At 43.6% G+C, this 25,556-nt stretch overlaps 1 protein-coding gene across 1 annotated transcript in view; it reads left to right on the forward strand.

Moving 5' to 3' along the window:
• TDRD7 (tudor domain containing 7) overlaps positions 1-25,556 on the forward strand; it is a 1,553,655-nt gene that overhangs the window by 44,179 nt on the left and 1,483,920 nt on the right. Inside the window, exon 2 of the mRNA XM_044060339.1 lies at positions 5,838-6,024. Coding sequence (XP_043916274.1) covers positions 5,838-6,024 — 187 coding nt within the window. The remainder of the gene's footprint in view (positions 1-5,837; positions 6,025-25,556) is intronic.

A 25,556-nucleotide genomic window follows, 5' to 3' on the forward strand; every position in this document is an offset into this window, starting at 1 on the left:
GTCATTCTGGAGGCCAGAAAGCCTAGTACCAGGAAAGCCTACTCGGACAAATGGAAGAGATTCTGTGCCTGGAACCAGGCTCACAGCCTTGATCCTCTTGTGCCAAACATTCCTCAGATACTACAATATTTGGCTGAGATGCTGGACAAAGGCCTCTCCTTTTCATCCATCAAGATCCACATCTCTGCACATTATAACACGTCCACTAATTTTCTCTAATTCTTTGCTAAAACAGTACCTCAGAGGGGCTAAAAACATAAGACCGCCCCGTAGAGCACCTACTCTTACTTGGGACCTCAACTTTGTTTTGGAAAAATTAACTTTACCACCTTTTGAACCAGCTAAGCACAGCAGAATTAAAATACATTTCTTGGAAAACTGCTCTGCTCTTGGCAATAACTTCTGCAAGAAGAGTTTCAGAATTACAGGCACTAATGGCAGAGGAACCTTTCCTCATTTTCCACCAGGACAGGGTGTCCTTAAGAACTAACCCTACATTTATGCCTAAGGTGGTTTCAATTGTGTCTCTAAACCAAACCATTCACTTGCCTACTTTTTATCCAAAACCACAGAATAAAGGGGAAAGACTACTGCATTCATTGGACATTCACAGGCAGTTACGCTTCTACTTGGACAAAACCAAAGCTTTCAGAAAACCTGAGCAATTATTGGTAGCATATGCTGCAGCAGCACAAGGAAAAGCTATTTCAAAACAGACTATTTCCAAATGGATAGGACATTGCATACGTTTCTGCTATACGCACCATGGAAAACCTGTGCCTAACATAATTAGATCTCACTCCACCAGGGCAACAGCCACTTCAACTGCCTACCTCAGAGGAGTACCTGCCAAGGATATTTTGGAAGCAGCAACATGGAGTTTTGTGCATACCTTCACCAAACAGTACCATCTGCCTCTTTACTCTAAATTCAGAGCTGGCTTCGCCACTGCAGTGCTGCAGGGCCTTATAGCCACCCCTAATGCCTTATAGAACCAGCCACCCTTCCTCAGCTTTGGGATTCTACCCAAGTGTAATGACTGCAGCAGTATCACACGATGAACATAGTACAGTTTTGTACCTACCATAAATGTAGATGTTCAAGTGTAGACTCTGCTGCAGTCCAGGTTACCCTCCCTCCTTCCCCTCTTACTGGCTAGTACGTACCTAGTTCCTCTACCTTTTACTACCTATGGGGAGTATTTGCTGGTAGCTGAAAGTATGTTTGCATTTCTTATGTATGTTTTATTAGCAATTTGAATTGCCTACCTATTTGGGGATACCTGACATCTGGGGCAAGAAAAACTGAAGAAAATGGCGTCGGCTGCATCTTATATACCCCTTTCGCACTGACGTCAGGGAGGAGGCGACAGCAACCGATGCCGGACCAAGACTTTGGAACTCAGGCCGACTGGGGAACCGCCTGATGGCAGGATAACCCAAGTGTAATGACTGCAGCAGTGTCTACACTCGAACATCTACATTTATGGTAGGTACAAAACTGTACTTTTCCTGACTCCCACAAATTCCTTTTCAAAAATCCTATTGCAGATCCTGAAACCATTTCTCAGGATCCCAGCCTAAAGGCATTAAGAGCTCTACTGCTAAAAAGCCTACCCCTGCTGATAGAGATTCCAGGGCGCTGGATAGATGGGGTTAAGAAGGTTTACACTTCTGCAACCTTGGCAATCAGGGCTTTAAATTGTCAATTTCATATGCTTAAATATCAACAGCATATCATGGGACTGCTTAAACAGAAAATGTTAATTTCTGACTGTGTGGAAAATAAAGATTTACAGGATTTAGTGCATTCAGCTGAACAAGTTGGAAAACATGCTTTGCAATGTGGTTTTGATTCTTTGGAGGCCTCTTGCAGGGCTGCTGTAACTGGGTCTGTGCTGAGAAGACATGCTTGGCTCAGAGCAAACTCTGCCTGATCATGTTAAAGCAAAATTGTTGATGTTCCTTTACAACAGGACTGTCTCTTTGGTAATAAGGCTGAAGAAGTTTTAAAAAAAGATGGAAGATAAAGCTAAATCTATGCAAACTGTGAAATATTTCTTACAAGTGCTGCCTCCAAGATTTAGTAGGCACTGGCCTACTAAGAACTGGTCCTTTCCTGTTCCTTTGAGAGCCACTCAAGTCAAACCCAGACATACAAAAGTCTCCAGGTTTCAGTCACAAGGGACTTTTAGAACAAAACAATGGGGTGCCTCTACCTTCAAGTCTGGAAACAACAAGGCACCTCCCTGTGGTAAACATTCTCAATGACTTCCCTCTACACTTGCCAAGCACTTAACTTTAGCCGCCTCTTTGGGGGGAAAACTGGCACTTCATGCAAGAAACTGGCAACTTATAACCCAGGACAAATGGGTTTTAAATATAGTATCCCAGGGATACAGATTTCATTTCCACATGTTGCCAATCCCAAACGGATGGCCAGATCTGCCCCCAAATCAGTGGGCAGAGGCCCAGAAACAAGTACTGTCCCTTATGAACATGGGGACTATTCAACCAGCTCTAGAAGAGGAAAAGGGACAAGGTTTCTATTCAAGACTTTTCATGGTACTCAGAAAAGACAAATCATGGCGTCCAATTCTGGACTTTTACTCTAAACACATTTGTGGACATTCCAAAATTAAAGATGCTGACTCTTCAACAGTTACTTCTTATGATAGGCAAAGATGCCTGGTAACTCTAGACTTGAGGCTTACCTGCATCAGGGAACCTTGCAGAAGATACCTCCGCTTCAAAGCAGGCTGCTTGCATTACCAGTTCTCTGCACTGCCCTTTGGCTTTTCTACTGCGCCCACGGTCTTCACACAGTGCCTGGCTCCAGTAATTGCATTTTGCAGGCAAAGAAATATTCAAATATATCCGTACCTGGACCATTGTCTAATTCAGGCAGAAAACAAGGACATTCTTCTAAAACATCTGGCGTTTGTAAAAAGGGTTCTAACTTGTCTAGGGTACACCATAAACGAAAAGAAACCACAAGTGGTACCCTCTCAAAAAATTACATCCGTGGGTGCAAGCTTGAATGCAACTGCCCAGATGGCTTACGTTACACCAGAAAAGCAAATTCATTTGGTAACTTACTTCAAACAGATGGCCAAAAAAACCCTGTTATCTGCAAGACAAATTCTGAAAGCCTTGGGGTTCATGGTCTCCTGCATCCTTCTAATTCCATATGCAAGACTGCATACGAGGAAACGTCAGTGGTACTTAAAAAAAAAAAAAAAAGTTTATGGAGTCAACATTGTCACAGCCTTGAAACAATGATTCCTATCATACCTTGCCTGCAACTAGAGTTCCTATGGTGGGCAGAGGCCTGCCACCAAAACAAGGGACTGCCATTCACTTCACCCCCTGCAGCCCAAACCCTAACTACAGACGCACCAGACTATGCTTGGGGGGGGGGGGGGCTCATCTGGCAGGGAAGTGCATTCAGGGCACATGGAGTCCAAATCAAATGCACCTTCATATCAATCAGAAAGAGCTGCTAGCTGTACAGAATGCACTGACAGCCTTCAAGGACTACCTTCATCCAGGACATCTATGATAGGGATAGTCAACACCACAGTTATGTGGTACATAAACAAGCAGGGAGGTACACACTCCTACCCTCTTTGCAGACTAGCCATGGCATTGTGGAGCATGGCCTTGACCTACCAAATAATAACTACAGGCTCAATTCCTGTCAGGAAAGCTGAATACTCTGGCAGACGAACTAAGCAGAAATCTCATGGACCCACACAAATGGAAACTGGAACCACGGAGTTTCAACATGTTGACACGCACATGGGGGTGTCCAGACCTAGATCTTTCTGCCTCACCCCAGAAGTATCAGTTGGACAAATTCTGCACAAGAACTCATCACAAAAAAGCCTGGAAAGTGGATGCTCTATCATTCAGCTGGAAAAACCTATCATTCTATGCTTTTCCCCCTCTGCCTCCGCTCTCGAAAGTTCTACTAAAAGTGAAACAGGACAAACCAGAAATGATTGATTGCTCCAGACTAGCCTCGCCAACACTGGTATCCCCTCTTGCGCAATGTGTCTCACCTTCCACCGTGGCACCTGCCTCAGACACCTTACTTACTGTCTCAGCATAACAACCAAATTCTACACCCTCAACTCCAAACTTTAAATCTTGCAGCTTGGCTAATCACTTAAATTCCCCCTTTGCATCCCTCAGCAAACCTGTGAATGGATGTCATTTTGGAAGTGAGAAGACCTAGTACTAGAAAATTTTTTTGCTGATAAATGGAAAAGATTCTGTCCCTGGAATCAGTCTCAAGGAATAAGCACAGCAGTGGCCAATTTACCTCAGATTTTGCAATATTTAACTGAGATGCTTCAGAAGGGCTTGTCTTTTTCTTCCATAAAAATCCATGCGTCCGCCATTTCAGCTCATTACAACACAGAACCTCCCCTCTTCTCTCATCCTTTGCTAAAACAGTACCTCAGAGGGGCCAAAAACTTGAGACCACCCAGGAGAGCTCCAACCCCTGCCCGGGACCTTAACTTTGTATTGGAGAAACTCACTCTTCCTCCTTTCAAGCCAGCTGCTACTGCAGACTTAAAATGTCTTTCCTGGAAAACAGCCTTCCTTTTAGCAATCACTTTGTCTAGAAGGATTTCTGAGTTACAGGCCCTTATGGCAGTAGAGCCTTTCATTTTTTTTTCATGTGGACAGGGTGTCACTCGGGACCGACCCATCCTTCATGCCCAAGGTGGTATCCAGTGTGGCTCTTAATCAGTACGTTCATTTGCCAACTTTCATTCCCAATCCACAGAATAAGGGGGAGCGGATTCTGTATTCATTGGATGTACACAGAACTTAGATTTTACTTGGACAAGACTAAATCTCGAAGAATGGATCAGCTACATTTATGGTTGTGTACACAACTGTACTTTTGCCAGTAGGAATGACTGCAATTAGAGGTACAGAAAGTAGGCAAGTAAGGGCTGGAATATACTGGAGAAAACTGATAGTGAATAAAAGTATTGGGAGCAAATAGGTAGAGAGGGAACGGTAGAGTGGGATGAAGTCTAAAATAAGTTTGGACTTGCAGGTTAGGGACTGCTTCCCCTACCCCAGGGATTTGTCAGATTATAGGCAAAGAGAAAGGGATAAGGGGATTCCTAAGTGAGACCTGCTCTAGTAACACTTTTAGTCAAATCTAGAACAGAAGCAGCTGTTAAAGGCTTAGTTAGTATGGTATATAAAGTATTGCATAATAACGGAGTCTTTCATAGGAAGTTAGAAAAGATTGGGAAGAGAGACTGGAAAAGAATTTAGAAGGGAATGGTGGAAAATTCTGGTGTATTATTCTGGAGCAAGTCATTTGGAATTTGGCTCCCAGTTTAAGCCTTCTTTATTGATGACACTTGCACTGAGAGCAAGTCTTTTGGAATCTGGCCTCATGGTGTATTTGTTGTCTAGCTATTTGGTATACTGTTTTTTTAATGTTTTGAATATCAGTTGACTTGCATGTTATATACAGTGTATTGCTATTTTTCTTTTTAAAGCCTTAGCCTGCGTTAAGCATTCGTTCTGGGTGTCAAAGCAAAATGGGGAAAGAGCCCTGCAGTACGTTTTCTAGCCAGACTGCCTTCACATGGCTATGGCAGAAAACTGCAGCTATGTAACCTACGGAAACTTTTATGATGAAAAAAAAAGCTGAGATTGCCATGCATATCAAGCTGAACTTTCAAATAATGTGCAAGTTCTTCATGCATTGGTCTAGTTTTTTTTCTTTTACAGCAAGGTATAACACAGCTGCTCTTTTGAACCATCATTTTCTTAATGTGGCTTCTGAATCTCTCCTAACAGGTATGTTGGAAAAGACTACTCTGGTGCTCAGGAGGTGATGGAGGATGAAATGAAAGAATATTACAAGAAAAGCAATACAGAGATGTTGCTGCGGTCATTAGCAGCTAAACAGCTTGTAGCAGCCAATGCAGAAGAAGAAACATGGCTAAGAGGGGAAGTTGTTTCCATTGAACAGGAACAAGCAAAAGTGAGTACAAGTTATTCAGGGTCTACAATGCTTGATTTTACATGTATTTTTGCATAAATGGAGTGGTTAAGCTTCACCGTGAACCGGTGGTTGACATATTTGATTGTTTCATTTTAATAGAAAATTCACATGTGAACAACAGTACTTAATGCCCTCTACCTCATCAAGTGAAGGGATCCTTGTTGCACTGGGATACTTGGATTTGGAGGGGTTTGTCTCTGTTACAGTTGCCTTACAAGAAAGCCTTTGGTGTGACATCTCACACAGTATGGAATCAAGCTTATGCAATGTCTGCAGCAGCATTTACTTATTTTAATGTTCTCCTCATCCAAACACACAGCCATTGTTGGAAGTAGAATTGAATTTGCATGACTTTTTTTTCTCTTTTTTTAACATTATTGAGTCGCAGTTTGACATAGATGCACATAAATTAATAGAAATTAAAATAAATCATTGACTTTTTCTATTTTTTTTCACGCCTTATGCATATATTTTCTTAAGTTATTCACTTCGGTATTACATAAGTTGCTCAGTAGCTGCCTTCCCTTAAACCTCACTCCGGCTCCTGAATATTCTGTTTGTATTCTCATAAATTCCATTTATTTCTGTGTAATGTGCTTATTCCCTTTTGCAAAGACCCCCTTCCATATCTTTTATCTCTTTTATAATATTCAGTACGTTACAGTTCAGATTTTGATTTGTTTTCTAGTAACTTTTTTGTAGCTAGTAGCATTAAACTTAGTGTAAAGGCCTTACCATGCCTAGGCAATTGAAATCCTATGTCCCACTTCAAAAGAATCATTTCCTTAGTTGCAGTCAGTTGACCCCCAACATTTTCTGGCAAAATACTGAGTAGGAGATGTTTAAAATTTGCAAACTCATTTCACTCCTTAAAAGTATGACCACCATTATTTACTGTGTATCTGAGGGAAGATTCTTTTAAGTCTGCTTCAGATATAAAAATACATTTGCATATGCTTCCTAGCAAAAATCCTAAACCATCTGGACCTTTGTTGCATGCTTGGAGATCTATACACACAGTCCCAGTTATCCAGATGTCTGCCTTGGATTTTTGGTCTGCTGCAAATAAAATGTGTGGTTTTCAGGCAAATTTATGATTGCAGTCATCACATCATAAAATTACATCTGTTTGATAAGGACTTCATGATACATTTATAGGAAGAAAGCCCTAAACCTCTGATTTTTTTTTTTTTGTTGTTTAATGAACTTTATTGTATTTAACCATTGCAGAATGGTCTATTTGGGACTGTCACTTTGAGTTGCAGTTATTTTTCTGTTGAGAATCACATTATCCCATGTAACCTTTCCCTCCCAAATAAAATCCTTGATCTATTTATTAATTGTCCATGATGCATGACTTTGGTTTTAGATTGAATGTGATAAAAATGTATCTGATGTTGTCTCTTTCATTCCTCCTCATGGATAGGTTATGGGTTTGATCTTCGGATCCGACTTGGCCACATTTCTTTAGACTAGACTCCAAGTCTCAAGAGGTTCCCACTTCCCATTTCCCATAATGCACAATCCCCTAACTCACTCGGGTCTCATTTGCCACCAGCAGTGTCAGACGTAGTTGCTGAGTCTCGAGCAAGATTTCTTAGAGTGGTGGTTTTCTCAGATTAGTGCTTTTTCTTATTATATTATTATTTTGCCGTGATTTTCTGGTGATAGCCATTGGTCTGTTGGTTTTTCCCCTTTTCCGCTCTTGTTGCTGTTAAAAAGTAGTTATATATTTAAATAGTTGGTATTTGGCTTTCTTCTGGATCGGCAGTTTGTTTTTTTGCCATGCTTTTCTTGTGCGTCTATATCTTTTTATTGTGATGTTGTGTGGTAGTGAAATTGTCAGAGAAATCCTCAGACTTTAAAAGGTGCCTGGAATGTGGCCGTAAGGTCCTATATTCCGATGCCCATTCCTTGTGTGTATTGACTAGGTCCAGCGTATCTGCAGTTGGCCTGCTCTACCTGTGAGAGCTTTAATCCTAGGGCTATAGCTGACTGTAGAAATAAGTTGACTTTAAAGGGTCTTTTGCCTGCTTTTGTAGTTCCTCTCCAGGGGCTCAGACCCCCTCAGTGTGTGGCATCATCTTCTGACTCCAAGAAGCATCCTCCAAAGTCCTCAAGGGCGATTTTGGAGCGATCATCCAAAGTTCCAAGGCCTTTGGATCCGATGAGTTCTGATCCTAGACCCATGTCTGCTCCAGCAGATCTGAAACATTCTTTGGATCTATCCAGTTCTTCTCTAATTTCAAGTTCTCCTGAAGCTGCTCCTGCCATCTTGGATCCTAGGACTATTGAGCGTACTGCTAGAGGTCCCACTCTGGTGCTGGGCATTGAGTCAGCCCCTTTTCCTCGGGCTGAAGCCTTTCAGCGGCCAATGTGGGCAGGAGGATTAGGAAGATCCTCAAGGCTCAGATTCAATTGCGGGTTTCTGCAAGTGTTTCCTTCCAAGCTCATTCTCCTTCTCTGATCTGCCCCTCTGTATCTGAGTCTCAGGATCGTAGCCAACCGAGAGATTCGGGGTCGAGTGTGAGGGGATTCCCTTCCTCCACTCTGACTGTTGCCTTGACCTCCTTGGCTCTGTTGTCTTTGGATCATAGGGGGTCTCTGTTCCGGGATGTCCCCATTGGATCCAAGGGGAAGGGCTGGGCTTCATCTGTGTCAAAGCAGTCTCTTCCCCTTGGCACTTCAGTATTGGACAATGAGTCCAGTTCTACCTTGAACCCAGGGCTCTGGAATCCCCGACCCTCTCTCTTTCAGAAGCTTCAACTCTGGTAGAACTGGGGAGCGATTCACTGGGCCCATCAGAGTTCCAAGTTGTAGAAAGGGCCTTCTCTTGCCATAGGGATCCTGTTTCTGAGCTACGAACCCTCCTGTCAACTTCCCTTGGATCAGAGACTTCAGCCTGTTATAACCTGTCCAGAGCCAGCCCATCCAGACTAACCTCCAAACACTTTCCCCAGAAGGAACCCCCTCCTCTTCTGAGACCTCCCCTGAAAATCTTAGAGGAGATCCCTCGTAAGAGGACGTGCAAAAGGAGGCACATTGACTCCCCCTTGGAGTCTGTTTCCGAGGACATGGACTTCGATGAAGGGGGGGAGCTCCCCCAAATCACCACTGGAGGCATTTGAGATCTTGAGACAGAGGTGGTTGGTCAGACCAACCTCCATCCTTGTAGACTGTTTTTGGATGCTTTCGGGACTGTGCTATCTACATCCTGGGTGGTTCCCCTGGTGGACGAGCTCATGAATTTGGTGTCCAGCTGGGCCTGGAAGGATTCGCAATCTACTGAACCAATTCCCAAGCTCCCAGTCAAATTTTTATCTGCCCTAAGGACAGACAATATTAGACCAAGGGTATTCCAGTGGATGCCATGGCTGTGGCAGCAGCTACCAAAAAGGAGCTAGCCGAACAGAGCCCCACTGTGTCCGTCCACCGAATAGGTAGTCCAGAGTAATGGACAGGTTTGATAAGTGCACTTAAGCCTCGGACACTTTCTCACTGAGAGCGTTGAACTGTCTTTCACACTTTAGTCAATTGCAGAGAAGGAATTGTCAAACTCTGTGGCAGATGATCATGTTGATGGAGGACTTTAACTGACAACTTTCTCGTCTTTGTCCAATTCTTCCATGAGGCTGATCTCCCATTCCACGTAGGGTGCTTCACGGGCAGCCGGCACAGGCATTGCTATTCGGAGACATGACTGGATGAGGCTTTGTGATTTTGAGGAAACTTTTAAGGCGTTCTTTGTCAACACCCTTTTTGATGGATCCTTGCTTTTTGGTCCATTGGTCAGAGAGACCCTAACCCGCAGCGAGAAAGAAGGGAAGACCTTATCTGCCAGTCGGGGTCAAGTTCTCAACTCCTCAACGCACGTTTTCCAGAAACCAGCACTGTTGAAAGAAAACCTGGTTCTGAAAGTCTCAGCGGGTTTCCCAAAATCAATATAGGGATCTTTCCTCTAGAGGCAGAGGAGGAAGTTTCAGTGGGAGATGCCGCCCCAGGGGTAGAGGGTTCTGCAGAATCAGGGCTTCAGGAAACGTTTTTCTGATAGACCCTGTCAGCAATTTTGAAGCACTACCCGACTGCTCATGTAGGGAGGCAGTCAGAGGCTGTTTTTCTCTACACCCTACCTCCTGGACCAATATAACACAAAACAAGTAGATGCTAAAGATTATATCCAGAGGTTTTTATTCCCTTGTTCCTTCCTCCTCCAGAGGGGGCAAAGAGACTCCCAACATTCCACCCAGTCAGAGGGAGTTCACAGTAGCAGAAATTCTAAATCTACTGCAAAAAAGTCATCCAATAGGTCCCAACCAACCAAAAGAGGATTTGGAACTTACTCTCGCTTCTTTTTAGTGCCAAAGAAAACCAGGGAGCTGCGCTGCATTTTGGATCTAAGCAAATTGAATTTACTCATAAAGAATGCAAAGTTCCGAATGGTGAAAGTTCAGTCCAGTCTACCACTGCAGCAGGAGGAGGATTGGATGTGCTCAGTGGATTTAAAGGATGCATACTATCACATCAGAATAGACAGTCCAGAAGTCATCTGCACTTCTGGCAAGGGGCCAGTCATTTTCAGTTCAGAGCTCTGCCCTTTGGACTCGCCACAGCCCCCAGGGTGTTTACCAAGTACATGGCAGTAGTCGCAGCTCACCTGAGACTGCAAAGATTCCAGATGTTTCCATATCTGGATGACTGGTTCTTCACTGCTCCAACCAGGCATCAACTACTCCAGGCCAGTTATTTCTCCAACCTTGCTAATCATTTGGGGATCACTGTAAACCTGACAGTCAAACCCATCCCCGGTGCAGAGTTTAGAATTTATTGGAGCTGCCTTGGACAGAGTGAACAGGATGCCCTTCAAGAATGCAACTGCAGTCCTGACATATGGGTTGTCCTGCCTCAGGCAGCCCCTCGGTCGGCCGGATTCCAAAGTCTGGGTCCGGCGTCAGCTGATGTCGCCTCCTCCCCGATGTCAGAGCGGCTGGAGTTTAAAGGCATCCACCGACGCCATCTTCTTCAGTCTTTCTTGCCGTGCAGTGCCCGAAGCAGAAGCAGTTCGCAAGTGCCGGTCGATCAGCTCCTGTGTTTCAGTTACCGAAGTCATCTAAAAGCTAAGTACCCCATTGGGGAACATTTTTTCTTGCCTCAGCCGATGTCAGAAAAATTTGAAAAAGTTAATAGGTCTCCTCTCCCTCCTCCGGGTCTCCCTAATCCTCCCACATGGCTGCATGGTGTGCAGGTCCTCAAAATTGGCCCTAGGTGTGCGTGTGGTGTGTGTGTTGCTTGGGGTGGTGGCTGGCAAACTGTGGCTGAATCGACACCGTAAAACCCACTGCTCAATGTCGTGCGGAAGGTGATCTGTGGCGCAATCCCCCCTAACTGGGAAAAGCCGAAAGAAGAAGAAGAAGAAGAATAACTGTTTGTCTTGTGGTAAACAAATACCTCATAAAGGACTTCCATTCTTACTGCCTCCCCTGCCTGGGCCCAGACCACGACGTCTTGGCCTGTGCTGCCTGTGCTCGCTTTAATAAGTGCACTCTCAGGCGCCGGGCAGAATTTGCCGAAGACTTTTTTGGCGAATCTTTCGCATATATCATGCCGTCGGAACAACCGACAATACAAACTACCAAGAAACGCAAGGACCGGGACCGATACCACGCCTAAGCCCTCCGAGTGCATCGGTCCCTTCGGAAGCGGTAATTCTACCGCCCCAGGCCGACGACACCGCGTTAACGCGTTCTACGGTCCCGGAGACCACAACGGTGCCGGTTGTTGATTTCCCACCAGAAACCGAAGCTCTAGATTTACCCGACACCATTCCTGTGGACAAGGTTACCCCTGCACGTGGGGCAGCTAGGCCTCCAGTATCCATGTCCATCAAGGCCTTTGCACGTGCCAAGGCTGCCAGCCAGGCCAAGGCCCATCCTAAACCTGCTGTTCTGGGCCCCTCTTCTGATAGACAGATCATGACTCTTGCTGCAGATCTAATCTCTCTTATCAGGGGGTCTCAGCCGCACCCAGACAGAGGATCTCAGCCGCCTGCAGATAAAAGGCCTAGAACTGAGCAGACAGACACCCTCTCTTCAGATGAAGCCTCTGGGGATTCAGAGCACTCTGATACTCAGGAAGAATCCTTCCAGGCCTATGAGGACTCGGATGCTGAGGATTCAATTCCCTCTGCCTCTCCTCCAGAGGATATTTCTTTTGGTGAAGTACTCCACTCCATGAGAGAACATTTTCAGTGGCAGAGTCAGGAATTTTCTGACTCCAGGAAAAGGCTACGTACCTTCCTTAAGCTACCCCAACACAGGCCTTTAGCTATCCCTCCAGTGCTGGATGTCCTTGATGTATATTCAGACTCCAGTGCTTCACCTGATTCTCTCCCTCCTGCTCCTGTTAAGCCTGACAGATGTTACAGGGTCCCTGAAACCCATAAGCATCTTTTTAAGGCCCACTCTGTGGATCTAGAAACTATTTCACAGGGCCCCAAGGCAGTGGCTACTTCCTCAGCCAAAAACCCTCTCCCCGCTGACAGGGAAGCTAGGTCCCTGGAGAGATGGGGCAAAAAAGTTTATACCTCTTCCACCCTTGCCATGAGGTTACTCAACTGCCTTTTTCATATGTTTCAGTACCAGGATTTACTTAATGGATGATTTGCAGAAACAGTTAGCCTCTCCTGAGCCTATAGATAGAAAGGCATTGCAGGATCCGGTTCATAACACTCAGCAGGTTAGCAATCATTTTCTTCAGTGTGGTTATGATGCATTGGAAGCTTCATGTAGGGCAGCCATGACGGGGGCCGTCATTCGTAGACATGCTTGGTTGAAAGAACAACCTCTGCCAGACCATGTTAAAGTTAAGCTCCTGGATGCACCTCTGGAAAAACAGAAGCTTTTTGGTGCTAATGCACAGGATGTGTTGAAGTCTATTGAGGAAAAGGCTAAATCAGTACAGACTGTCAAGGATTTCCTCCAGGTTCAGCCCCCCAGATTCAGCAGGAATTGGCCTTCAAAGAATTGGTCCTTTCCGGACTCAGACAAGTTACAAAGGGGAAAAAACAGGCGTGCTCGAGGTAGAGGGCAATACCGAGGCTCCTACAGGGGCCACCAATGGCAACCACCAAATCAGAGAAGTGGCGCAGGGAGTTCACCTGCACCACAAGGACAATCACAATGACTTGACTTTAACTCCGCCTACCAAGGCTCAAAGAGAAGCACCTCTAGGCGGAAAATTATCCGTATTCTCAAAGAACTGGCACATTTTAACCAAGGACAAATGGATTCTGGACATAATCGACAGAGGCTACAGGTTCCACTTCCATACCTTACCAACGAGACAAGGCATGCCAAACCTGCCACAAAATCAAAGGGCAGAGGCTCTTTTACAAGTTTCAAAGCTGTTACAAATAAAAGCTATAGAAAAGGTTCCTCCACTGGAACAAGGCCAGGGATTCTACTCAAGGCTGTTCCTTGTTCCAAGAAAAGAAAAACAATGGAGGCCTATACTGGACTTGTCCGTTCTAAACACTTTTCTTATTGTGCCAAAATTCAAAATGCTGACGTTACAGCAACTCCTTCCCATGCTGGGCAAGGGGTCTTGGCTGGTTACTCTGGACCTCAAGGAGGCATACCTGCATGTCCCAGTCAGACAAAGCTGCAGAAGATACCTCAGATTTCTTGCAGGAACAGAGCATTATCAATTCTCAGCATTGCCGTTTGGCTTATCTACTGCGCCCAGAGTGTTCACAAAATGCCTGGCATCAGTAGTTGCACAATGCAGACTCCAAGGGATTCAAATATACCCTTACCTGGATGACTGCCTCATACAAGCAGACAGCAAACAAACCTTGGTAAAAAACTTGGACTATGTCATTCAGTTGCTTCAAGCTTTGGGATACACAGTCAACATTCAAACATCAAGACTACTGCCATCCCAAAATATTATTTTTCTAGGAGCAAACTTGGACACACAATCACAAATGGCTTTCCTCACAGAGGAGAAACAGCAGCATTTACCAGATTACTTCAAAAGCCTAGCAAAAGTTACCCAGCTGACCGCAAGGAAGATCCTGCAGGCCCTGGGTTTCATGGCATCTTGCATTCTTCTGATCCCTCTGGCAAGACTACACATGAGAAAGCTACAATGGTACCTAAAAAGCTTATGGTCTCAACACAGCCACAACCTAGAAGACTTAATACCACTCATCCCATGCCTGCAAAGGGAATTTTTGTGGTGGGCTCAAGCAAGCCATTTAAACCAAGGCATGCCTTTCAACAAGGCTCAAGCAAGTCAAACCATTACAACAGATGCCTCAGATCATGGATGGGGGGCACACATGGAGGACAGATGCATTCAAGGTCAATGGACTCCCACGGAAATGCCTCTGCACATAAATCAAAAAGAGATGTTGGCAGTGATACATGCAATAGAAGCCTTTGGAAAATCTCTTCAACAGGGCCATCTGCTAATAAGGACAGACAACACCACGGTCATGTGGTATATAAACAAACAAGGAGGCACTCACTCGTACCCTCTCTGCAGACTAACAATGGCTATTTGGGAAAAATCCCTGAATCTGAACTTTCATTTACAATCCCAGTTTGTTCCGGGCAAGGACAATGTTCTGGCGGACAGGTTGAGCAGAGATTTCGTGGATCCACACAAATGGATGCTGCATCCACACATTTGCTCACAAATAACAACTGCTTGGGGAAGACCGGGCATAGATCTCTTTGCTTCTCATCACAATCACCACCTGGACAGGTTCTCCTCAAGGATACACCATCCTCTAGCCTGGAGAACGGATGCTCTCTCCTTCAGCTGGAAAGCCCTAAAAATCTATGCATTCCCTCCTCTACCACTACTCACCAAGGTGTTACTGAAGATCAAAGCAGAGCAACCAAAGGGAATATTGATAGCTCCAGACTGGCCGAGGCAGCATTGGTATCCCTTGCTACTGAGCATAACTCAAACCAAGCCATGGCCCTTGCCCCAATGGCCATTGCTCCCAACTCAACACAATTACAGGACTGTTCATCAAAACCTGCAAACATTACAACTGACAGCTTGGAGGGTTCCATGACTTTGCCCCATGCACCTCTCTCCGAAAAGGTTCAGGAAATCTTGCTGGAAGCACGCAGACCTTCCACCAGAAAAACCTACTCGGCCAAATGGAAGAGATTCATCATCTGGAATACCAAAAAGGGCCAGGATGCATTAGTAATGAGCATACCTCAGATATTAGAATACTTGGCAGAAATGTTTCATAGCGGCCTCTCTTATTCTTCCATTAAAATTCATGCTTCAGCAATCTCGGCAAATTACAACTGTGACCCACCTGTGTTTTCGCATCCCTTGCTAAGACAGTTTCTAAGAGGGATAAAGAATATCAAACCTCCCAGGAAACCACCAGTTCCTGCATGGGACCTCAACTACGTCTTGGAAAAATTAACTCTTCCTCCTTTTGAACCAGCAGCATCTTCAGAAATGCAATTTCTCTCCTGGAAAACAGTCTTCCTGTTGGCAGTTACCTCAGCAAGAAGGGTCTCGGAGATACAGGCCCTCATGGCAGTACCTCCCTTTCTCATCTTTCATCAGGACAGAGTTTCTCTAAGTACCAATCCTTCATTCATGCCAAATGTGATATCCTGGGTGTCTCTAAATCAAGCAATTCACCTGCCTACCTTCTTCCCCAATCCTCAAAATAAAGGGGAAAAGCTACTACATACTTTGGACATACACAGACAACTACGCTACTACTTGGACAGAACAAAGACCACCAGGAAGTCCGACCAACTATTTGTAGCCTATACTGCCGGAGCGCAAGGAAAGGCAGTCTCCAAACAAACAATTTCAAAATGGATTGGACACTGCATCAGATTCTGTTACTCCTTCCATGGAAAGGGTGTGCCAGCCAATATTAGGCCACACTCAACTAGAGCTATGGCCACATCCACAGCCTTTCTAAGAGGAGTGGCTACAAAGGACATTCTAGAGGCTGCTACATGGAGCTCCGTGCATACATTTACCAGACACTACAAACCTGCCTTTATACTCCAGATCCCGAGCAGGCTTTGCATCTGCAGTCCTGCAGGGTCTTTTAGCTACACCATCTCTAGCTTAGATCCTACCACCCCCAGCTTGCTGTGGTATTCAACCCATATGTCAGGGCTGCAGTTGCATTCTTGAAGGACATAGTACAGTTTTGTACCTACCATAAATGTAGATGTCCGATAGATATGCAACTGCAGTCAGGTTTTCCCTCCCTCCTACCCCACTGCTTTTTTCCCTTGGGTCCATTCCCCCTCTCCTTTTCTGCTGGGGTTATCTATTATGGTGTATCTGTTTATTACTATTGTGCATGTCTGGAATTTTTTGCTTATCCATTCACAAATATTAGCCTTCCTTGGCGGGCACCTGGCATCTGGGGCAAGAAACACTGAAGAAGATGGCGTCGGCGGATGCCTTTATACTTCAGCCGCTCTGACGTCGGGGAGGAGGCGACATCAGCCGACGTCGGACCCAGACTTTGGAATCCGGCTGACTGAGGGGCTGCCTGAGGCAGGACAACCTATATGTCAGGACTGCAGTTGCATATCTATCGGATATCTACATTTATGGTAGGTACAAAACTGTACTTTGTGGCTCTACCCCCTTGTTAAGTTCATACCTTGAGAGATCATGTCCAAGCCATTTTAAACCGATGTTCCCCACCAGCAAGGCTGATACTTCAGGCTCTAGGATCTGTGGTGGCTGCCATCCCATTCATCCCTCTTGCAAAGTATTTTATGTGAGTTCTTCAATGGACCTTGGCTTCTCAGTGGTCTATACTCTGTCAGCCTCTATCTGTTATATCAGGCTGACTTTGGTTTGCAGAAAGCATGTACAATGATGGTTGCTGTTGGATGATCTGAGGATAGGCAATACCCTTCCTTCCCCCTCAGCCATGGTGACCATGGATGCTTCCCAGTTGCACTGGAGGGGGCATATCAAGGGAGAGATGATCCAAGACATGTGGTTGCACATAGAAACCAGATTGCATTTCAGTGTTATGGAGATGAGAGCAGTCCTCCTCGTGTTGCAAGCCTTTCAGGGCATTATTCCTCTAGGAGCGATTGTGTGTTTCACACAGACATGGTGGTGTGGTACATCAACAAACAAGGAAGAATCCATTCTTACCTGCTGTGCATAGAGGCCATAAGGGTTTGGGAATGGGTGATGTATTTGGACCATTTTCTGCTTGCAACTCATCCTGGGGAAATCCATTGTCTTGGCAGACAAGCTCAGTAGGTCTGTTCTGATCCCTTACGAGTGGTCCTTCAGTCAGTTAGTAGTGGACTTAATCTTCAGCCATTGGGACCAACCTTGCTGCGATCTATTTGCATCCCCTCACAACAAGTGCAGCAACTATTTCACTCTGACCTCCCCTCTGGGGGAGTCCCCAAGGGATGCTCTGGTTCACGATTGGCACCCCTGGTCTCCTGTATGCTTTTCCCCCTACCCTTAATCCCAAAGTTTCTCCAGAAAGTAAAGCATCTGAAGTCCTTGGTAGATTTACCACAGCACAGACCCTTAGCTATACCCCCTGTCATGGATGTTGTGGATGATGTCTATATGGAATCCAGTCTAACTCCTGATACTTTACCTTCTTCTCCCAGGAAAACTGACGGGTTTTACAGAGCCCCTGACTCGCACACATTTATTTTCAAAAATCCTACTGCTGACCCAGAGGTCATCTCTTAAGGGCCTAAAGGAATAAAAGCAACTACAGCCAAGAAACCCACCCCCTCGGACAAGGATTCTCAAGCCTTTGGCAGATGGGTAAAAAAATATATATATACTTCTGCAACTCTTGCCATTAGAGCATTAAGTTGTCAGTTCCACATGCTGAAATACCAGCAACATACCATGGAACTCATTAAACAAAAATTATCTACCTTCCCTGACTGTGCAGAAAATAAAGATTTACAGAAACTTATGCATTCTGCAAGCCAAATCAGTAAGCATACCCTGCAGTGTGGGTTTGGCACCCTAGAAGCATCTTGCAGAGCAGCGGTCACAGGTTTGGCTTAAGGAACAGACCTTGCTAGATCATGTCAAATCAAAATATTTGGATGCACCACTGAACAAAAGGCAATCTGTTTGGTACCAAAGCAGAAGAGGTTTTAAAAAAGATGGGAAAAAAAACTTCTGTGCAGACAGACTTTTTGCAAGTTCAGCCTCCAAGATTCAGTAGGCATTGTCCCTCAAAACATTGGTCCTTTCTTGCCCCCTCAAGGCCACCTCAAAGACCTAGGGGTAACAGACCCCCCTGACAGCAGTCTCAGGGTATGCAGAGATCTAAGCAATGGAGTGCTAAGCCACCTCCTTATGAAAAGAATTCCCAATGACTCCTCAACTCCTCTCACCTCTGTCCATCTGTTTGTGCCTCTAGGAGGAAAACTTGCCCTCCCATGCAGAAAACTGGGCCTCCATCACAAACGATTGATGGGTTCTCAGCATAGTGACCCAGGGATACAATTTTTTTCCACACATTGCCAACCCCAAAGGGATTCCCAGATCTTACTCCAAACCAGTGGACAGAAGCACAAAACCAAGTTCATTCCCTGCTCTCCATGAGGGCAAATCAGCCTTTTCTTGCCAATCAGATAGGCCAAGGGTTCTATTCCAGACTTGTTCTGGTACCCAGAAAAGAGGGCACCTGGCGCCCAGTCTTAGATCTATCTATTATAAACACCTTCCTGGTGGTACCAAAATTCAAAATGCTCACACTCTGCAGCAGCTTCTCCCTGTGCTGTCCAAAGATGCCTGGTTAGCCACTCTAGACCTCGGAGGCCTATCTGCATATTCCAGTCAGAGATTCTTGTAGAAAATGTCTCCGTTTCAGAGCAGGATCTATGCATTATCAGTTCTCTGCACTTCCCTGTGGCTTATCCACTGCTCCCAGAGTTTTCACAAAAATGCCTGGCTCCAGCCATTGCTTTTTGCAGACAAATATTAAAATTTACCCTTACTTGGACGACTGCCTGATTCAGGCAGACAGGAAAAGCTGTTACAGCACCTGACGATTGTAAAGGACCTACTAACCTCACTGGGGTACACTATGAGTAAGAAGAAATCAAAACTAGTCCCCAGTCAAAATATTGTATTCCTTGGAGCAAGCCTGGACACTGCATCCCAGATGGCATTTCTTACTCCAGAAAAACAAGCCTATCTGACAGGCTACTTCTCTCAATTGACCACCAGAACCCAGTTATCCGCAAGGAAAATCCTACAAGCTTTTAGGGTTCATGGCCTCCCGCATTCTACTAATTCCATATGCCAGACTGCATATGGGGAACCTTCAGTGGTACTTAAAAAGCCTTTGGTGTCAACATTCTCAGGACCTGGAAACTATTATACCTATGATACCCTGTCTAAGGAAAGATTTTCTTTGGTGGGCAGCAGCATGCAACCACAACAAGGGACTTAGCTTTTCACAATCCCACACCACCCGGACCCTAACCACAGACGTAACAGACTGGTGTGCTCATCTGGAAGGCAGGTGCATTCAGGGCCATTGGAGCCCAAACCAAATTCATCTGCACATCAAAAAGAGATGCTAACTGTCCAGCACGCTCTGACAGCTTTCACATCCGTGCTCTCTGCAGGGCCTCTACTAATCAAAACTGACAACACCACAGTAATGTGGTACATAAACAAGCAGGGGGGAGCCCACTCCTATCCTTTCTGCAGGCTAACCATGACCCTTTGGAACACTGCCTCAGCCATTCATATTCATCTGCAAGCTCAATTCCTGCCAACTAACCAAAACTCTCTGGCAGACAACTTAAGCAGAAATCTCCTAGACCCACACGAGCGGCAATTGAACCACAACACCTTCAACCTTGTGACCCAAACGTGGGGTACCCCGAAGGTGGACCTATTTGCCTCCCCCTACAACCACCAGCTCGGCAAATTCTGCACCAAGGGAACCTCACAGCAAGGCCTGGAAAGTAGATGCCCTATCTTTCCAGTGGGCAACTATCTCAATCTATGTATTTCCCCTTTATCTCTTCTTACCAGAGTATTACTCAAAGTAAGGGAAGAAAGACCAAGGGTAATCCTGATTGCCCCAGAAATTTCCCCAGACTGACCATGCCAACACTGGTACCCACGTCTGCGCAGTCTGTCCCCACTGCCTCCATGGCACCTACCCCAGAGTCCAACTCTCCTGACTCGGCAGGAGGGAGAGTTCTTGCATCCACAGTTGCAGACCCTGAACCTAGCAGCCTGGCTTATTCCTTGACTTCTCCTCCAGTGGCCAGCCTAAGCAAACAAGTCCTGGATGTCATACATGAAGCCAGATGACCCAGTACAAGAAAATCTTATGCTGACAAGTGGAAAAAGTATTGTTCCTGGATCCAAACTAAAGGAGCTGACCCAGCAAAGCCCTCCTTACCTATTGTCCTGGATTACCTAGCAGAACTACTCCACAGGGGCCTATGTTCTTCATGTTTCATTACAGCACCAAGCTTCCTGTCTTCTCACACCCTCTCATCAAACAATTCCTGAGAGGGCCTAACAACTTAAGGCCACCGAGTAGAGCCCCTATCCCTGCTTGGGACCTGAACTTTGTGTTGAAAAAGCTCACGCTTCCCCTCTTTGAGCCTGCAGCTTCAGCAGTGTTAAAATTCCTCTCTTGGAAAACAGCATTACGTCTGGCCATCACTTCAGCTAGAAGAGTGTCTGAGCTGCAAGCACTTATGGCTGTGGAACCTTTCATCATTTTTCATGCTGACAGGGTCTCCCTCAGGACTAACCCAACTTTCATGCCTAAGGTGGTGTCCAGTGTGGCTGTCAACCCAGTCTATTAATTTGCCTGCCTTTTTCCCTAAACCTCACAATAAGGGGGAAAGGATCCTGCACTCTAGATGTACACAGCTCGGATTCTACCTGGATAGGACTAAGCCCTTTAGGAAATCTGACCAGTTACTAGTCAGCTTTGCACCAGGGGCAGAGGGCAAAGCTATATCAAAACAAACCATCTCCAAATGGATAGCACACTGCATCCATTTCTGTTTCAAACACCATGGGAAACCACCCACATTCTACTAGGGCAACTTCAACCTCTATAGCCTTTCTCAGAGGGGTCTCTACCAGGGACTTCCTGGAAGCTGCAACATGGAGTCCTGTTTATACCTTCACCAAGCTTACCACTTGCCTATCTTTTCCAAATCCATGGCAGGCTTTGCAACTGCAGTCCTGCAGGGCATACTAGCCAGCCCCAACTGTTCTTGACTGCCTCCACCCATTCCTTAGCTTTGGGAATCAACCCAAGTGTAATAACTGCAACAGTGAAACACGAAGAACATAGTACAGTTGTGTACACTTACCAGAAATGTAGATGTTCAAGTGTATTCACTGTTGCAGTCCTGGTTTCCCAGCCTCCAGCCCCCTTGGCTCTCTCTCTCACTCACCCTTACAGGGCTGTTGGTATTTACTTTCTACTGGTGGTGGTACTCCACCGTAACTTAGCTCCCTTTTGGGGGCTCCTGACATTTCGGGCAAGAAAAACTGATGTAATGATGCTGGCTGCCTGTTTTTATGCCACTGACGACCTGACATCAGTCGTGGAGCAACAGCAACTGATGCAGAAATACTAAGCCGCTGGTATTCGGGCCAACTGAGGGCTACCCCTGGTAGGATAACCCAAGTGTGATGACTGCAACAGTGAATACACTTGCCCATCTACATTTATGGTAAGTATACACAATATTTTCTAATGAAGGAGAGATGTTCTTCGTGTTTCACTGTTGCAGTCATGACATTTGGGTTATCTGCTTGCAGGTAATCCCTCAGTCAGCCTGATTATCAAAGTCTTGGGTCCTGCGTCGGTTGCTGTGTCATCTTTTGTGATGTCAGGTAATCAGGGGTGTAAAGCATGCAGCCAACGCCATTACATCAGTCTTTTCTTGCTGTGCGGTGACCGAAGCAGAAGCAGTTCGCAAGTGCCGGTTGGCCGACTCCTGAAATTTTTGTTTTCGAATTTCAGAACCGAAGTCTTCAACTAAAACTAAGTACCCCGTTGGGGAAACTTTCTCTTGCTCTAAACTGATGTCAGTAAAAGTCAATAATTGTATTTATTGTGGAAAGCAAATACCTCGTATATAAGATTTTCATTCGTACTGTATTCCTTGCCTAGGACCTGACCAATGACGTACCTCACTGTCGGTTTTGTGCCTTATTTCAACCACAAACTATTCGTGGTTGGTACATTTTCACTTCTAAATATTTTGGTACTCGGTTCAGTTATGCAGATATGTCTTCGGTAAGCCACCCGACTACCAACATTCTGAAAAAAACACAAAGATAGAGACAGGCCGCCTAGGTCCAAAGCTGCCAACAACGCTTCTTCTAAGCTAGTCGCCAGTTCACTGGTATTCAGTGAGGTGCATTTGCAGCCCCTGATACCCACTACTTCAGATTCGCAGGCCTCTACTGAGACCCATTCGGAGTCCGGTATGCCGCCAGATGCTTCAACTGTGGAACCTGCAGATGTCTCTACCTTGGATGGGTCTGGAGCTGCTGTGCAGGCACTGGCTTCTGAGGGTGCATTCAGGCCTACTGACTTGCATATTAAGAAAGCTTCACACTCCACAAAACTGTAAAAAACAAATATTGACTGCTATACCTGTGAGAATGAAAAACCTTTGCGTAAAACTCACGAAGTTTATTAAATACACAGTTTCCAAGTGATATGCAAGCCCAAAGCAAAATTATTAGTCCACGTACTGTCCGTACTTGTAAGTTATATCCTATTAGTTGACCCAGGCAACACAGAGCTCATAAAATACAAAAAGTAAAAAAACAGACCTGAGTTCTAGTGTGGTTAAAGAAGTTGAAAAATGTCCATCCGTTAAATGCTCCAATGCGAACAAATGTCTCTTAGATGTCAATTCTGTAGTTGCCAAAAAAAGTGTTTAAAGTTAGTTCGCATACAAATAATCCTCCAGGATGGCCAGCCCTGGTGGAAATGTTACAGCTTCCGTAACGGAATAAGGTGTAGTCGTCTTCCAATTGCCGTAACCAAGTGCGGCTTAATCCACCAAGTATAAAGTCATTAACGGCTGTCCGCACAAGACCGTTATTGTAGCCAGAATATACCACAAACCACAAACCCAGTCAGGTTAAAAAAATGTTTTAAAGTCAACTTCAACACAGCGAAATGTCCCACAGCTCACAAACAGCTCACTGAAAAAGTAGTGTTAAACGCAACCACGCGTTTTTCGTTCAGATATGTATCTGAACTTCATCAGACAAAACGCTGACTTTTTAGTCAGTTAAGATTTAAATACTCCCTGATGATCAGGGTAATCTGATACTAATTACATACGCTTCCAATTAGTTATTTTTTAAAAAGGTAACTCAGTATTAAAAACTATTCGATCTAAACCATAACAAATAAATAAAATATAAATCTAATTATTTAATACTCAAACTGTTAGTGTTATTAGGTGTTTCGATTAATAAAAAATTATAATTAAAAATTATTATTAAAAATCCTAAACTACTAACAGATGAATACTAGGATGCCCACTAAGTCTTTTTAGCATATTTTGTTATGTAAGATGTAATGTATTTTGTAAGTAACTAATGACTGGCTTATGGCAATAAATGTTTAAACCATATTCTAAACTTTCAATATTATATTATTTTTATTATGGGTACTATATTTATACCTTTAAATAATTTTTAAAAAAGTTTTTTCTATTTATTAAATAATTATAAATATTTTTAAATAATTTTAAATACCTATAAATACTTCTAAATAATATGAATGACAATTCATGGATTACTATAGTGGACAAGTTAGTACAATAAAGTTTTAACAAGTAAATAAGTTACTGTTGACCTTTAAAAACATATATATATATCCTAATAAATATATTAAATAAATATTTATTTATATAAATTTTAAATTTATAAAATTTATAAATAGCATATGGATATATAGTTTATTTAAGTTATTGTTAAACATTAAAAATTATATATCCTAATATATATAACAATAAATATTTATTTGTATAAATATGAATTTGTTAAAAAATACAATATAAATATGTTACATTTATATAATATTTATGTTAAAAGTCTATTTAAATCATGTTAAAAAATGATTAAAAATACCTTCCTAACCTTTGGTGAATATCAATGTATGAATAATGGGTGAAATTCCATTTATCTCAATAAATTTTTCATTTTTAATACACATGCAATGGAACAAAATTCATTAAGCCCAGGTTCTCTATATGCTGCTAGGCGTAATTGCCAAGACAATTCATTTTTTTCCAATTCTAATTTCAAAAAGTTATCGGTTACATAGTCACCCTTATTTAACCTGTTCATAATTTGACTAATTACCATGAACTTAAAGCTGTGACCTACATTCAGAGTGCAATGTCTAGCAAGAGCATTTTCATCTTTGTTCTTTCTAATTGCATATATATGTTCATAGATTCTGTCCCTTAAACGTCTATCCGTTTTCCCAATGTAGAAGGATGTACAATGTGTACATTGGGCTAGGTAGACAATTGCTTTTGAGTTACAGTCAAATGAACCATTGACAAAAAACTTTTCTTTTCTAATTACATACATTTCAGATTCATCAATATAGGAACAATACCTACATGCCCCACACTTATGGGTACCCCTATTGTTTTTCTTCACATTGTATTTTTGTTCTAACAATTTTTTCATATTTGTGCCTCGTCTGTATGTAACTATAGGACCAAAATTTAGAACCTTTGCAAGATCTTTGTCTAATGTTAACCAGTACCAATATTTTCTCAATGCCCTACGTATATCCAAAGCTTCTGGGCAATACGTAAAGGTAAATGCAATAGTGTAATTCTGTACCCTATCTATTCTATTGTCATTTAGCCCTTGTTCAGATGTTAAAGGCTCTACTAACAATAGTATTTCATCTAAGAACTCCGATGGATAACCTCTACTGTAAAACTTTTGGTACAATGATGTACATTCTTTGTCAAAGTCCTCCTCTAATGTAATCATCCTAGCCGCTCGAACAAGTTGACCTTTAACTACTGATTTTTTCTGGTGGCTAGGATGTGCATATGTAAAATGAAGAAAAGTGTTCGAATGAGTGAGTATTGTCCACTATAGTAATCCATGAATTGTCATTCGTATTATTTAGAAGTATTTATAAGTATTTAAAATTATTTAAAAGTATTTATAATTATTTAATAGAAAACATTTTTTTTTAATTATTTAAAGGTATAAATATAGTACCCATAATAAAAATAATAACATAATATTGAAAGTTCAGAATATGGTTTAAACATTTATTGCCATAAGTCAGTCATTAGTTATTTACAAAATACATTACATCTTACATAACAAAATATGCTAAAAAGACTTAGTGGGCATCCTAGTATTCATCTGTTAGTAGTTTAGGATTTTTAATAATAATTTTTAATAATAATTTTTTATTAATCGAAACACCTAAT

Source organism: Protopterus annectens, chromosome 2.part0, assembly GCF_019279795.1.
Source record: "Protopterus annectens isolate FY-2018-M chromosome 2.part0, PAN1.0, whole genome shotgun sequence".
In the NCBI taxonomy this organism is placed as follows: Eukaryota; Metazoa; Chordata; order Ceratodontiformes; family Protopteridae; genus Protopterus; species Protopterus annectens.